The sequence below is a fragment of the Gopherus flavomarginatus genome, chromosome 13 (assembly GCF_025201925.1).
Source record: "Gopherus flavomarginatus isolate rGopFla2 chromosome 13, rGopFla2.mat.asm, whole genome shotgun sequence".
Taxonomy (NCBI): Eukaryota; Metazoa; Chordata; order Testudines; family Testudinidae; genus Gopherus; species Gopherus flavomarginatus.
The window spans coordinates 13,281,095-13,297,050 of NC_066629.1; the positions used below are offsets into that span (position 1 = coordinate 13,281,095).

Genomic DNA, 15,956 nt, shown 5'->3' on the forward strand with positions numbered 1-15,956 from the left:
TGTTCAGACAGACCTGTTGATTAAAGATGGAAGGACCTAATTTCACCCCTCAAGGAAATGAAGAGGGCCTATGTGCTAACAGTGCTATATTATCATTATACAGGAAAACGTGTTCTAAGAAAAAAGGCAACTGATCATGTGGAGTTAGCAAATGTTGCCTTTTTGATTACATGTAGTTTCATGGTCCTGGAAAGCTTGAGGATTTTGATTGCCCTATGGAAAAATAACAAATTTTGCAACCCGTATGTGCCTTGTTTATTGGCAATCCAACTCTTTGTGAATTATTAACTGGAGTAGTTTGCAAAGTAAACTTTCTGATGTATGGAGAGAAAACATTGATCCTGTTGCACACTATCCAGTTTATTAAGGAAGGCAGTTTGTTTGTAGCGCTATGAGCTTCCACGTTTTGTTTGTTAGCCAGAGCCATCGAGAGGTATTTGACTATGATCAAAAGGAGACCTTAAGGTGCCAATAAAAAGTACAGGGTTTTCCTACTCATTGGTTTATCTCCATTTCCCTGGGTACCTTACCAATCTGCAACTGAACTGTGCCAACAGCTTACCACACTGCTCAACTGCGTTGCCTCATTATTCCAAGAAATATGTTGCATTTTTCAGCAGCATCTTTATAATCATTCTGGTGACGATTGTTATCATTTATGCACATATTTACTGCTAAAGTCCCATCACCATAATGTCACTACGCATAATAACTTGGAGATCTCTAGCACTGCTTAGGACATTTGTGATTGTAGTTGGCTTATTTGTTGCCTATTGGTCTCCGCTGTTGTTCTGTTGCTCCTAGATGTAGCCTGCAAAGTAAAACAGTGTGCCATTTCTGCAAGCCCAACTGGTTTATTGCCTTGGTGGCCATTCATTCTGCATTGAATCCGAGCAAGGCAATGCGGCAGATTTTCTTTTGCCTTATTTGTGGCTGTCTATTGAAGACGAACAAGCGTGGCCAGATTTTTGCCTATTCAGCCCACTGCAGATTACAGTTGAAGAAAGTCTACGGCTTTTTAGGATCCAATTACAAAATGTTTCAATCACAGGGAAAAACTTTGACCAATTTTTTGAAACTTTTGAGTACCTGTTTGTCACATAACTCATTTTGGTTTGGGCTTTAATTCTGTAAGAGAATCGACTCAGGGAAGTATAAGATACAAAAATAAATACAGAACATAAGGCTGCAACAGTTCCTATGCCCTTAAACAGAAGTTTCTCATTGCGTAGGGAGGGAGTCCAGCAGACCTTTGAAGTGATAGCCATGAACTGTGGGCACAGCTACTGTATAAGGAGGATGAGCCTGTGATTAGTGATGGAAGGGCCTAAAAGCCGCCTGAACACGAAGCTCCTGATTAACCCGCATGAGAACAAAGGAGGCTTTTTTGCTTTGCCTGGGACGACTGACCCTGTTGATTGCGTTGCTTGCAAAGAATCGCGCCAGTGTTTTCCGCATTCCAGATGTCCCCAGTTCTGCACGTGTCATAGGCAGCTAAATGGCTCTGGTGTGATAGGCTGGTTCTGTGCGATGCCCAGAAAGGACTGAAGAGCTGATGTGTGCATTTCCCATGTATGTGCCTTTAATGGAATGGCTTGTTCCAAACTCATTAGTGTTCCACAGGCTTTCTCCTGAGCCCTTAATTACAGTGTTTACGACTGAGCTATTGGCTAAAGAAAATGGCTCTTCTGAGGCTTTTGATCATGCATTACAGCTTGCGGGCAGGAACTTTTAAATGCTAAGGATTCAGCCACTTTGTGGGGGGTGACGTAACTAGAATTAACCTTCTGTGACGTTAAAGTATGCTCCCCATTCCTGTTAAAATTGCCCCTCTCCCCCCCCCAGCCACCAGTGCCATCCCTGCAGTCTGCTCTGAAATTCTCCATGCAGCATTGCAAGGCATTCATGCTCTGCTGTTCTTAACTCTTGTTCCATCTCTCCCCTCATGCTCATTTGGGACAACCAGGTCCTCTTACAGCCATCCAGAGAGGTTCTTTAAGCAGCCAACATCCGTCTTTAGATCAGTTGCAGCCTCAGACCTTCCCATCTGGCTCCGGAATGCCGACTGAGGAGGGGGGGTGTTTTTGTTCTGTGCTCTATCCTTCGTGGGAGTTGTGTAAAATACTTTTAAAGAGCTGCCGAGTTCTGACAAATATTGCAGATGGCAATGGGTCACAGAAAGCCTGCTGAACTGTTACCTTTTTACTTTTCCCTAGCATGGCTGATTTTCCAAGATGTTTGTGCATGAAGCAGACACTGTCTCCTCTCCCTCACCGTCATTTCTCTCCTACCTGAATCGTGCAGTGAGAGACATCCTAATTCATCTCCATGTAGGCCATTGGGGTCTCCTCTCTTCCTGGAAAGGTCAGCCAAGGTCGAAGGGGAAAACCTGTCTGGGTAAAATCAGAACCAGCCTGAGAATTTATCAGAGATTTGAGCCAAAGCTGGAATTAATTCCATGGCTCGAGAGTGGAGTTTAGGACTCAGCAAGGATCTTTATTCATCTCAGCTGCTATTTAATGTGATCTGATCTTCTGTGTATCTAATGTCTCCATCACCATCATGTCTATCCAGGCGTGAAGATAATCAGAATGATGTGACTCTTATGCGTCATGACATGATAAGGGATGGAGAGCTTTTTGTCAGACCACGTGCAAAAGCTTTCAGTATCAGCCAACATTTCCCAAGAACTGGGATCTGATACTTTCAAAAAAAGAAAAAAAACAAACTACTTTTAAAAAATGAAAAAAAGAGAAAAAGTCCGTGTCTTGGGTTGAAGTAGTTTGCCATTTGTTCCAGCCAGGTCTTGAAAAACTCGCTCATCATGTCTTCTTAAAAGAGCTCCATCTTTCAAACTGTCACTTCTCAGCAGCTCTGTGGTGATCTCTTTCCACAGTGACAGCCGTTTAGAGGATATTTTTATGCTAGAAAGGGTTGTGAGTGAAGTTGTGTGAGGCCAGAACCTTCCTGTGACTTACGTGCTGATCAGTAGCTCTGGAGCTGGTGGTTTTGCTGAATCCATAGCAGCTGATTTGTGCACTGAAACAGGGCAGCAGGAATTGACCTGGCTGTTGGTCTCTAATAGATAAATAACACAAGAACTGTTAGACTGGGTCAGACCAAAGGTCCATCTAGCCCAGGATCCTGTTCATGACTGTGGTTGGGAGATAGGGAATGCTGCTATCTAACTCATACATCCCAAGGCCGAAGGGTGTCCCAGTGCCAACCTCTTCAGGAGGACACCGGCTGATCCAGGGTCTTTCTCTCAGTTCCTTTTAAAATAGCACTGTCCCCAGTCCCGTGCTGTGGCCCCATCTATGTGCAGGGGCGGCTCTAGGAATTTTGCTGCCCCAAGCACGGCAGGCAGGCTGCCTTCGGGGGCGTGCCTGGGGGAGGTCCTCCGAAGCCGCCGGACCAGCAGACCCTCTGCAGGCAAGCCACCGAAGGCAGCCTGCCTGCCTGCTGCTCTCGCGGCAACCGGCAGGGCGCCCCCCATGGCTTGCCGTGCTGTGGCCTGGAGCCACCCCTGTCTATGTGACAGTCTCGGTCATGTTTGTTAGTGCTCGTTCCCTGGCACCTTGGAGAGTAGATGGGACCTGCCAGTGACCCTTGTCAAAGAGAGGAATAGGCCATTGAGCAGATTGGCCTCCTGGGTGTGCAGGGGGAAAGTAGAGAGCTCCCCACCCCACGCAATACCAGAACTGCCCTCCTTTTGGGGAGGGCAGTCCTAGGGTTGGCATGGATGAAGAACAAACCAACCTTCCTTACCCCAGTGCCCTCCTGCCCCAGGTGCACTGCAATGTTCTTCATGGGTGTGTGCAGAGGCACAGAGCCACTGGCTGGGGGTGATGCCCTCGCTGTCCTGACCTACAGGTTTCAAAGCTGGGTCTGTAGGAGCAGCCATGCTCCAGCCTGCCATCTGGTAGCCTGCTAACGCTTGCCTGCCTAGGACCCACCAAGCCCCTGCAGTTCTATTGGTGAAGTCTCAGAGCAGCTGATCCGCTGCTGGCTTAAGTTGGGCCAGCCATCAGCACAGGAACTGGTCTGAACACCTGATCTTCACCCTGCTCTGGACTGTGTGCCTTGTGCTTCCTGCTCCCACAGCTTGATTTTCCTGGCATCCTGACCCGGCCTGACTCCTGGCTTCGGGTTGGTGGTTCTGACCTCCAGTTTATCTCCTCCTGTCTTGACCCAGCTGACTCCTGTCTTGTGACTGAGGACTCTGGGTCTGGCTGCTCACCTCCCAGCTGTGACACTTGCTGCATTGCAGAATCGTGACGAAATGGGAGGCTTTGATCATGACTCACCTGAATGTGTGGGAATTTCATAGATTCCAAGGCCATTGGTGTCATCTGGTCAGACCTGCTGTATAACTAGGGCCCTACCAAATTCACAGTCCATTTGGTCAATTTCACAGTCACAGGATTTTTAAAATCTTAAATTTCATGGTTTCCAATGTTTAAATCTGAAATTTCACAGTGTTGTAATGGTGGGAATCCCAGCCCAAAGGGAGGTCGTGGCTGGGTTGCAAGGCTATTGAAGAGTGGTCGCGATATTGCCACCCTCACTTCTGTGCTGCTGCTGGCAGCAATGCTGCCTTCAGAGCTGGGCACCTGGCCAGCAGCCGCCACTTTCTGCCTGCCCAGCTCTGCAGCAGTGCAGAAGTAAGGGTGTCAATACTGCAACCCTCTTACAATAGTCAGATTTCATCGGCGACACCAGATTTCATGGTCCGTGCTGTGTTTTTCACAGCTGTGAATTTGGTAGGGCCCTGTGTATCACAGAGGACTCCCCTGAATTCCTGTTGAACTAGAGCAGATCTCTGAAAAACATCTCATCTTGATTTACCGGTTGCCAGTGATGGATAATCCATCCCAACCCTGGATAAGTTGTTCCGGGGGGGCGGGGGGGGGGGGCTGCATCATGGGCCAGCCATGTCAGTGGTGTCACAGATTCTTTTTGCTGTACTGTAGCATGAGGCCATCAGTAAACAAGATGACTCATTGCTTAATGAGCCAGATTAGCTGGAGTGTGTGTGTGTGAGCCTGGTAGAAATGGGGTGCTGTGTCCTACTTTTCAGGGTGCTCTTTCTGACTGCCCTGGTTCCTGTAGCTGGCATGAAAGATCCCTTCTCATGATCCCTTCTCTCTGGCATGAAAGATCTTGGTGAACAAGGTGTTAAAGAGCCTGGCACATCTCCTGGCATGTCACCCAGAACTCGGGATCTAACTTGGGTAGGAGGCAGTGCTTAATTTGTAATGAAATAGGTGCTAGGGCTCAGGCAATTTTTTTTACATTCCTAACTGATGCAGGAAGCCCAGAGGTTGCTGGGGCTATGAACGTCCAAGCCCAGAGGTGCCTAACAAACCTTGGCACAAATTAAACACTGGTCGGAGGCGAGTGTGTCTGTCAGCCCCAGCTCTGAGGGGGCGCCCGGCAGCAGCCCAGGCTGTGCTGGCTCTGCACTTGAGAGCTCTGCCTTTTGGCAGGCAGCTGAGTGAAGTCCAGCAGGGAGCCCCACTTCTTGTTCAGCATGCAGAGATATTCCATGGGAGAGGTTTGCTCTTTTGATGGCATATTGTAGCTTGCCAGCTCTCTGACGGCTGTGACGGGCATGCTCCGAGCCACCTTGTGGCAGGTCTCAGTGGTGATTCTCCCCCTGAAGCAGCACAGGGAGGGCTGAGTGCTGGGCTTGGCAGCGTCTGAGCAGAAAGCCTCAGCCTGGCTTGGTTTCCTCAGGGTTTGATGTGGATCCTGTCAGCCTTGAAGCAAAACTGCAGTTCAGCGCTAGCATCATCTCAGAGGGGGTGGGGGTCTTAATGCAGTTGGTGGGACAGAGAGGAGGAGAGTGGAGCAAATAATGGATTTTTCAGTTCGCTGGCTAGTCTGAAAGAAATGGAGAAGAAAAAATTGGAGGGAGCGAGGAAAGGAAAAGGTTTGGATGAAAAATTTCGCTCAGCTGTAGGGGCGTCTCGCACCTCCCCCCTCCTTTCCCTTCTATTGAGGTGTTTGTCATTCACTGGCTCTGGAGCTGCCTTTACCCATCTCTCCGGCTTCCCCTGGGTGGGACATGGAGAATTGGGGATAGTGAAAGATTGGCCTACTCAGGACATTTGCTGGGCAGAGGAGACTGTGTATGGTGATGAGTTTACACACCCCTTGCAAGCAGCTCCTGTGAGCTGTGAGCATTTGAGATGGCAGAGGAATCTGTCTCTTGGAAACACTCTGGTCAGATAGGGAGGAGTCCAATGGCTTCCGCCTATTGAGCAAATGTACGTCCACTCTCACGTTAATTATTTTGCAGTTGCTGAACGCAGTGGGTGCATCTGGAAAATGCCTGGGCAGCCCGCATGCCTTGCAACGTCCCTGGCACATCCAGATGTTTTCAACTGGAATGGTCTTTTAGCAGAACACCAGAGTTGTCTATGTGGAGATAATGAGGGAATGGAGGCAGGGTCTGTTCTAGGACCCCGTTATTGTGGGGCAAGAGGATATTTTGGGGCCTTGGATGTTGCTATTTAAAAAGCCAACAACCTTCCAGGAGTCCAGCAGGTAGTAGGATCCCTGGCAAATCTTGGGTTTTGAGTTTAAAAAGGCAAAATTTGGTTACTGTGCCAGTACTATGTCATTGTCAATTCCACTGCTTAACATGGGATAACTTGGCACATATTTGGGCCTTTGGAACAATAATTTGGAGCCCCTGAAAATCGTGTGTGTGTGTGTGTGTGTGAGGGAGAGAGAGAGTGTCCCCTTAGCGCCAGGTCTGGATGGAGGGGTGTGGGGCACTGTGTATGGTCCACTTTCTTAATGAAATTCTTTATCCCATTGAGGCTTTCCAAGAAGTTCCTATTGGTCTTTCAGAGAGTTGTTACCTGTGAATTTATTTTCCAGGCCTTTGATCTGTCTGTAATGTAATTATCCTCTCAGCTTGTGGGGTTTTTTAAAATTACTGTATGATGCCAGGGCTATTATACTTCTCCTAATGTCTCCCATGTGGCAGACTTGTGCATCCAGAGGGAAAAAACATACAGCAATTTCATTTCACTTTTTTATTAGAGGATCTCAAAGCACTTTGCAAATGTGTAATTAAAGCTCTCAACACTCTCCAGGTGGTAGATGAGTAGCGTTGCCCTTTTAATTGGTGGAGGAATCCAGGCACAGAGGTTGAGTTTCTTGCCTTGCAGAAGCTGAAGTGCCCCTGCTGGCTCTTCTAGTTTAACAGGTTCATAGCCAGGGCACAGAGTAGGGGAGAAGCCCGAGAAACTCTTGCATGATAATGAACTGAGCAGCATTGCTTCACTGATGGGGGCACATTCCAGGGTGGATGGCTGTGGAGAGATGAGGAGGGGAGGGGAATTCCTGTTGGGAGGTAGGGACGGGTTGTCCTTTGCAGTATGTGGGCAGTGGGGCACTGCTAGTTAAAGTGAGAGGAGCTGGGAAGCAGGTTAGTGAGATGGGGGAAGTTATTCGTTCTCCGTCTCATGCACTTACTGGTGCTAGTGGAGCGGGGTTCCAGCTTTCCAGTGTGGTGACTTCTCCTTGGACCTGGCCTTCCGCTGCTTGGCTCTGGGGATGCATACACAGGTAAGCGGTGCAAGTCCATAGCATGAGCATCAGAGCTTTCCGCTGCTGCTCACTGGCAGTGTTACTTGTTAGCCATAGGGGCCTGTGCTCCGGAGTGATAACACCCTATTCCCGAGCTCAGGCCCTCATTCTGTGATGGTTCAGTCACAGGTCATCAGCGAGGATTGAACTTTGGTCCTTTGGCAGGAAAATCATGCTGACACTTGAAATAAAAGAGTAACTCTATTAGTTGGTAGTTGTAGCAGGCTCTGACCATATGGTGTGGATCAGTGGCCAGAGGAAGACATGGCTTATTTACCATGCACACTTGAACATGCTGTTGAGTGTGCTCAAAAATGATCATCTGGGCTGGTGATGAGCAATAACCCTGATGTTCCCTCCTCTTCTTCCCTCCCCCAAATTTCAAATACCTCCCACTGCTCCCTGGGCTGCGCTCTCCACATGCTCAGTGAGTGCGTTCAGGTACAGAGTACATGGGCTTCCAGACTAGTGTCCTTAATGCGTGTTTGTTTTCAAGTGCTCCTGCTTTCCCTTCTTGGATAATAATTGAGAGCATTTGCCTTGAAACAAAGAGAAGAAACCAGTTCATTCCTCAGTCCATCTCTGCCTTTGTGGGTAAGCGCATGTACCTTCGGTGCACAGGCCTGGAGCTTCTATCAGGCTAAGGTGTGAAATTTACAGGGAGACGCATATCACTCTTCTGTAGTAAATCCTGTAGTGCAATGGTGGCAGCAAGTGCTAGAAACTGCAATTAGTCTCTACGCTATAAAATCGGCCTCTCTTCCTGAGAGCCCAGATCCCATAATCCTGCCTTAACAAGGACGATGCAAGCACCGCTTTTTAGTGAAATGCTTTATCCCTTTCAGACTTTCTTCCAGGAAGTTCCTGTTGGTCTTTCAGAGAGTTGTTACTTGTATGTTTATTTCCCAGGCTTTTGATTGATCTCTAATGTGATTATCCTCTCAGCTTGTTCAATTGTGTGAGTTTTTATTTTCAGTATGATCCTAATGTCTCCCATATGGCAAACTTGTGCATTCGGATGGAAAAATTTTATTGCATTTCCAGAACACCTTTTTATTAGAGGATCTCAAAGCACTTCATCAGATGAATGCAGTTGAAAATACAGTAGGAAGATGATATATGCCAGGGGTAGGCAACCTCTGGTCTGCGTGCCAAAGGTGGCATGCAAGCTGATTTTCAGTGGCACTCACGCTGCCTGGGTCCTGGCCACCAGTCTCGGCGGCTCTGCATTTTAATTTAATTTTAAATGAAGCTACTTAAACATTTGAAAAACCTTATTTACTTTACATACAACAATAGTTTAATTATATATTATAGACTTCTAGAAAGAGGTCTTCTCAGAATGTTAAAATGTATTACTGGCACGCAAAACCTTAAATTAGAGTGAATAAATGAAGACTCGGCACACCACTTCTGAAAGGTTACCGACCCCTGATATATACAGAGAACATGAAAAATATGGGGGTTGCCATACTAACTCTCATGAGACTAATTGATTAAGTTGGGCTGTGGGATTTATCAAATAAATTTGTTACTGTATTTTCCACTGCATGCATCTGATGAACTGGGCTTTAACCCACGAAAGCTTATGCTAAAATAAATTTGTTAATCTCTAAGGTGCCACAAGGACTCCTCGTTCCTTTTGCTGATACAGACTAACACGGCTACTACTCTGAAACCTGGCTCAAAGCACTTTGCAAATCTGTAATTAAATCTCTCAATGCTCTCCAGCTGGCAGATGAATGGGGTTCCTATTTTAATTGGTGGGGAAACTGAGGCACAGTGGTTGAGTTGCTGGCCCAAGGCTGCAGTGAGGTACTGGCAGAGCAGGAATAGACCCAGCAAGCCCTGCTCATTTGTCCATTTCCAGCATTAGATGTTGCTTCCCGGAGAGAAGGAACCCAGGTTCTAATCACTTGATTGCTACAACTTTCATTTTTGTATAGAATTCTCTGACAGCAGGGTGGAGTTCTAATATTTTTTAATTAAAGTTAAATTAAAGACGGGGAACCCTTTGGAATCTAAAGGACCCTCATTTCCTGTCTAGATTAGAACAATAGCAATATGAGTTGAATTTTAAGCCTACAGTGTATCATACTGGTAGTGCCCATTTACAAGTGTGACATTGCTGATGACCGGCAGCAGTGTTCATTCTTTGTTTCTTTCTCTGATGTATTCACTGCAATGCACTGTCTCTTCCTTGCTCCTTCTGGTAAGTTGCAACTACCCAGAGCTGAATTGCTGACTGAACAATGCTTGCTTTCAGTGAGTAGGAAAAACTCTAGAGGGACTTTTGGGTTAAATTTATCTCCGTATCTAGGGCTTAGTTCTGCAAATCCTCATTCAAGTGGTCCCTGATTCAACAAGGCACTGAAGTTTAAACTGTAAGCTTCTGCTTAAATTCTGTTGATTGTGATGAATGCTTAAGTGCTGGTTTGAATGAGAGCCATGGGTAATTGCGCTGATTGGCTACACGAGGAATTCTCATGTACATGAGTAAGAGTTTCCTTAGATTTTTAATTTGTTGACCAATCCCTGTTTTACCCCAGCTCTGACAACTAGAGCTGTATCTCTGAATCATTTGTATGTTCTTCTCTTTAAAGTTCCAGCGAAGGTACTGAAGTTAAGAAGCATTCCCCTGCAGTGCCTGCAACCCAGACTTTGCAGGGCTGTGCTGGTGTGGGAGAACTCCAGTGTGGACCTAGAAATTATTTTGGTTTTCACATCGTTAGGGTGATATTAACAGATCTCTTGAAATGTTTTTAAATCATCCTAGAATGATCAGGGAAAAGATAAATAAAAAGGATTAATGATCTAATACGGGGGGGGGGGGCAAACTACGGCCCGGGGGCCGTATCTGGCCCTCAAGGCGTTTTAATCTGGCCCTCGAGCTCTCACTGGGGAGCAGGGACAGGAGCTTATCCCACTCAGTGAGGCTCCCGGAAGCAGCGGCATGTCCCCCCTCTGGCTCCCATGCATAGGGGCAACCTGGGGGCTCTGCACTCTGTCCTCACCCCAAGTGCTGCCCCTGCAGCTCCTATTGGCTGGGAACTGTGGCCAATGGAAGCTACAGGGGTGGTGCCTGCGGACAGGGCAGCGCGCAGAGCCACTTGGCCACGCCTCCATGTAGGAGCTGGAGGAGGGGACATGCTGCTACTTCTGGAAGCTGCTTGAGGTAAGCACCGTGCCAGAGCTTGCACCCTTGACCCCCTCCCATGCCCCAACCCCCTGCCCCAGCCCTGTTCCTTCTCCCACCCTCTGAACCCCTCGGTCCCAGCCTTGAGCACCCTCCCGCACCCCAACCCCTAATTTTGCAATTTCCATACCCTTGGGCCAAAAAGTTTGCCCACCCCTGATCTAAGAGTTACCATAGTAGACTCTGAAGCAGGACTCTTGTTTGTGTTCCTTGCTTTGCTGCAGAGTTTATTACGACTTATTTTCATAGTGCGTAGGAGGAGCCCTGTTATAGATCAGGACCCCATTATCCTGGGTGCTGTACAAACACAAAACAAAAAGATAGCCCCTTCTTTCTCCAAGGATCTTACAGTCTAGTCGCTGTGTGACCTCAGGCAAGACCCCTGACCTTCCTACAAGTCAGTTTCCCCATCTGTAAATACAAAGAACTACTCCAGATGGGTGTTGAGGCTTAATTGTCTGTAAATTGTCTCCCTGCTGCTGGTCTGCAGCACCCTCTAGCCTGCCTGTGGTTCTGGTTTCCATCTGCGTATGGTTGGTGGTGTGGGAGTGATGATCTGTGTCGTCTGATGCTCCACATGGCGTCCCCCTGGGCGGTCTGTGTCATGCTGAGCTGCAGTCTGAGCTGTTGAAAATTCAAATAAAGAGTCCAGTAAATATTATTTGACTCACGTAGCCTTTGTTATCGCTTTGATGTTGCCTGTTCAAAGACTCCTGGACGAGAAACCCACCAGTACAGGCTGAGCTGTGCTGCTGTGGCGATTCCGCTGGCTTATTGTCAATGGCACATGGGCCTGCTGCATCTGTAAACGTTAACCCACGAATGGCAGATGCTGGCCCTCTCTTGCTCGCTAGGAAGCTTGCTCCCAACTAGGCATGGACTCTGGGAGTGCAGAGCCCCAGCAGCAAGGGATTTCTCTTTAGAGATGGTTTTTGTCCCCTTTTTTTAATATGCCATTGATCTCTGAAGGTGAAGTGTTTCTGTGCTGCCGTTTATCCCCTTGGCGCGTTGGCTTTGGGTCATTCATAAGGTGGTTGGGATGAGTGGGACGAGCGGCGCTAGTGCTGCAGTTCGTAGGCTCACCCATAAGGGCTGACTCTGGAAAAGATCCTGGAAGCGTTTTTGTGGGTCTCTTGGAGGATGTGCATAGCTACACATAGAAACCTGGGGAAAATGAGAGGACAACGTTTGGCTCTTCGGATCATTCTAGTAACTTCTGCCTGCTCCTTGCAGGTGTGCAGACTCTCTGGGAGCCTAGCTTTCATGAATGGGTACATCGGAGGATGGTGAACAACTGGAAGTGATACCTTGAGAGGGCAACATACAGCTGTATGTAACATCTGGTCATGTCCAGTGTCCTATGGCCACTTCCCCTCGCCTGTGCATTATCTGTGGTAACTCTCAGAGCAGGGCTTAAGGGAGCTCTTTGACATGCCCCTTCCACTGAGAAAGGGTGGGAGAGAGAGGCAGTCGCACAGCAGGTCAATGGCAGAGCAGGGACAGAACATATATCTCCTTACTCCCCATCCAGTGCCCTCTCCACTGCCTAGTCAAGTCACAACCACCTGGCAGCAATGCTGATCCCTACAAGTGGGAGAGATGCTGTGCTGGACAGGGCAGCTAATGCTCACGGTGGAAGAACAGAGTTAGTCACAGCTAGGGTGACCAGACAGCAAGTGTGAAAAATTGGGACAGGGGGTGGAGGGAGCCTATATAAGAAAAAGACCCCAAAATCAGGACTGTCCCTATAAAATCGAGACATCTGGTCACCCTAGTCACAGGGCAGCCCTCTGTGACTCATACCCAACTCTACTTATGTACCAGAACAGAGCTGCGAGAGACCCCTCCATGCAGAAGCTGCTGCTGGAAACACATTTGCTTGGGGCCCCTGCTATCACCGGATCCAGGTCTTAGTCCTCCCCTGCCTGTGTGATGGCATGTGATATTAACCACAGGCATTAATCTGCTGAGCTCAGGGAACCGGCTGCCCAGTGCAGCCCAGCTCCTGGAAAGCCAGCAGTGCTGAGTATGCCAGTGGGAACAAAGACCAAATTCTGCATCTGAGCCAGTCAACAGATGGCAGGAATTAGGAGTGAGACGGTGGCAGTTTCTTTGGGTTGGAAATCCCTGTGGTAGCAGCCACTCAGGCTGCTGGGTAAAGGTGAGCGAAGCCAGTCCAGACTGCGGGAAGAGCATGGCGGGGACTGCATTTGGGGTGGACGGCCAGAGAAATTCCACACCTTCGCCCCACCAGCCCACACCGAGCTAACGCCCGTAAGTGCTTCACAGAGGCTCCCGCCCTGCTCTCCATGTGGCAGCCTTCCCAGGCTCTCTGTGGGGTGGAGCCGCTCGCGTTGGTCTCAGGCGCCCGGCACTCTGCTGTGCTGTCTGGTCCTGCAGAGTAAAGCCAGCACTGTGCTGCCCAGGCAGTGACCTGCTGTGATGAAGTGGGTTTGTTCTTGATGTGTTCTTTGAATACCGAGTGGGGAGTATTGATCTGGGAAGGTTGCAGGGGAGTTTTGCTGGGACTATCTGCATTGGGGAAGGGAGGATATCTGAGCATGTAACATGAGAACCCAGGAGCGGGGTTGGAGGCCAGGTAGCACCTCTGACCGGGAAACTGGACAAAGGACACAAAGGCTGGGAGAGGAGCTGGGGGGAGGCTGAGTGAGATGGCTGGGGGGAGTTTTCAGTTTTGAAGCTGGCTGGGAGATGGAGAGGCGTGCCCCAATGGGCCTTGGGCTTCCCAACGGGGCTGTGGCCTCCGTCGGGCCCCCAGGTGGACCTAACTAAAGGGAGTCCTGTTGTCTGTACCGGCAAGCCCTGGTTTGGACTGTGTTCCTGTCGTCTAAATAAACCTTTGGTTTTACTGGCTGGCTGAGAGTCCTGGTGAATCTCAGGAAGCCAGGAGTGCAGGGCCTTGTCTCCCCCACACTCCGTGACACCTGCATGTGCTCCCTCCCTCTAGGCTGGATCGAGGTGCTGCCAAGCTGCAGGAGTCCACAACCCTCAGATCAGTCTGGTTGCTCTTGGTGCCCTGTACAAGGTGGGAACCGGCTGGGCCTGTGGGATCTCCCATGGTGATCGCAGCCTGATGATTCTGCATGCTAGGTCCCCCATGCCATATGCAGCAGTCAAGTGAAGTGTGTGTTGGGGGTGGGGGGGCAGGGGACAGCCCTGGGCACAGGAACAGGCATAGGGGGAGAGAGGTGTTGGAGGGCCAGTGGGAAGCTTCATTTGCTGGCAATATGCACTAGTGGGAATGGCTGGACTGACTGTGGTGCCGTGTGACTGCTGGGGATGGCCCGGGAGCCTGTGTGCAGTAGGAAGCACTAGCCTCCGGACCACCGAACTGTGCTCGTGTTCCATCTCTGCAGACCCCTGGAGCAGGTTCTGGTGGTTGTGGGCGGTGACGAGGAGTCAGACCCCCTGGGTTCTGTTCCCACTGTGCCACTGACCCGATGGGCGGGACGCTCGCCTGCCTCCCAGGAAGGCTGTGGTTCTCCAAGGAGTGTGGCCCTGGGGCGGAAGGGAAGGAGGAGGAGAGCGCGTGGCAACCTGGCAGCAGAAGTGCTTTGTGCATGGAATGGGTGCGGCACAGATGGCAGCAATTTCTGCCCCTGGGGCTCCACCCTGTTGGCAGGTGGGGAGTGCTCTAGCAGCGAGAGGGGAGTCTCTGCTGAAATGGTCATTGAGGGGCCGGCTGGGGGGGTCTTTGATATGGGCGCTTGTCCATTACCAGTGGGAGTGAGACCACTCATGCTGACCAGTCATCAGTCTGGGCAAGGTGGGCTCCAGATCAGTGCTGGACTCATGTAGGTGTCAGGGAGGGGAAGGGTCACCTGAGTTCCTTCCCTGATGGGAGACTTTGAATAATGCTCCATTTCCACACCAGAACTCTGTCTCTTGCCCCTCTCCCCCGGCCCCACCTCACAAACTAGCGAGTGACCCGTCTGTCTCGGCTGGGGTAGGTGGCATCGCTCAGAGCTGGTGGTTGTTCCATCCCTGGCAGCTCTGGGCCAGGGAGGGTTGGGAGGGAATCCCTGTGCCTGCTAGACTCCCATTTCGTTTCCTGTCTGGCTCTATCTCACTGTCTGTGCTCTTGTGCTTACAGGGATTAATGGTGATTCCATATCCCCTGATTTTTGCATGAGCCGCCCTCAGCGCTCCCCCTTCTGCAGGAACTTGTGGTTCTCAGAAATGTAGGAGAACTTTTCAGGAAAAGACGCGCAGGCTGTTTTTCTCTTAACCCTTCGGGTGCTGGCCTTTCCTACGGAGGCAGCCGAACAGAGAACTAGGAGGCCATGGTATGGGCTATGGGTTACTTCCAGTTATATTGCAGATATGCCTGGAGGCCCCAGTCAGGGTAGCATCCCATGCGCTAGGCGTTGGACTTGGGGAACGGAAGACGGCCCTGCCCCGAAGTGACAGGGTTGGAGGGGCTGGCGACGGTAATTGGGCGCACAGGCACCCATTGGGAGCAGACTTACTGAGCTGTTGCCTGCTGTGTTAGCAGCGGGGCTCTGCATTCAGTGGGGTTGCAAGCAGGTGGCCCTTCACTCACTGCCAAGCTGTCGTCCTCTTTCTTAGAGCCTTTTTCCCCCGTCCAGGATTCTTGGTGTCTTTGGCCAGCAGCATGAGGCTGCATTCCCCTGCTCCTGCCCTGCAGCGAGCCAGGGACAGCCAGGTGTGCTGGCTCCAGCTCACCGAACTGCCCTTCCGCTAGGATTCCCAGAGAGGCCTCAGAAATACACAGGGGAGCACCTCGTGGGCTTCAAACCTGCGGCTCTTGCTGTTCCAGATGTTCCCAGCTTCTCCTGCTCAGGGTTGTGTAACAATTGAGTCAACTTGAATCTTTTCCCGTTGGAGAGAGGAGTAGTGGGGCCCTCCCTCCGTCTGCCGTTCTTAACCCCTTGCTGGTGGGACATTAGATTTTGGCAAGATGGGTATATAGGGCAGCAGGGGAGAGCGGTGCCACCTGTCCAGATTTTCCCAGGATCGCCCCCTTTTTTGAAGTAGCTGTCCTGGGAAATCTGTAAGGGTGCTCAATGCAGGGCTGGGCTGAGGTGCGTGTGCTCCGAGACTGGCTGGGGAAGGAGACTGCATCGATCTTTCCCTAAGAAAACCTATCTGATTTTCGTTAAGCCACCCAGAG

The 15,956-nt window shown here is 49.9% G+C and overlaps 1 protein-coding gene and 1 pseudogene across 10 annotated transcripts in view; both read left to right on the forward strand.

Annotated features, from left to right (window-relative positions):
* ST3GAL4 (ST3 beta-galactoside alpha-2,3-sialyltransferase 4) overlaps positions 1 to 15,956 on the forward strand; it is a 179,993-nt gene that overhangs the window by 59,965 nt on the left and 104,072 nt on the right. For 2 of the 10 annotated variants that reach the window (XM_050921688.1, XM_050921701.1), the window contains exon 1: positions 12,035 to 12,130. The exons of 2 other annotated variants lie outside the window; for them this stretch is intronic. Coding sequence is in view for 4 of the 8 variants with exons in the window: in XM_050921697.1 (XP_050777654.1) it covers positions 7,454 to 7,584 (131 nt within the window). In the remaining 4 variants the exon portion in view is untranslated. Of the gene's footprint in view, positions 1 to 7,416; positions 7,585 to 8,180; positions 8,200 to 12,034; positions 12,131 to 12,625; positions 13,076 to 15,956 lie in introns of those variants that run through there. 6 more of the 10 variants (XM_050921687.1, XM_050921697.1, XM_050921684.1 and 3 more) reach the window with 6 other exon arrangements.
* On the forward strand, positions 246 to 1,193 carry LOC127033677 (sphingosine 1-phosphate receptor 3-like; annotated as a pseudogene).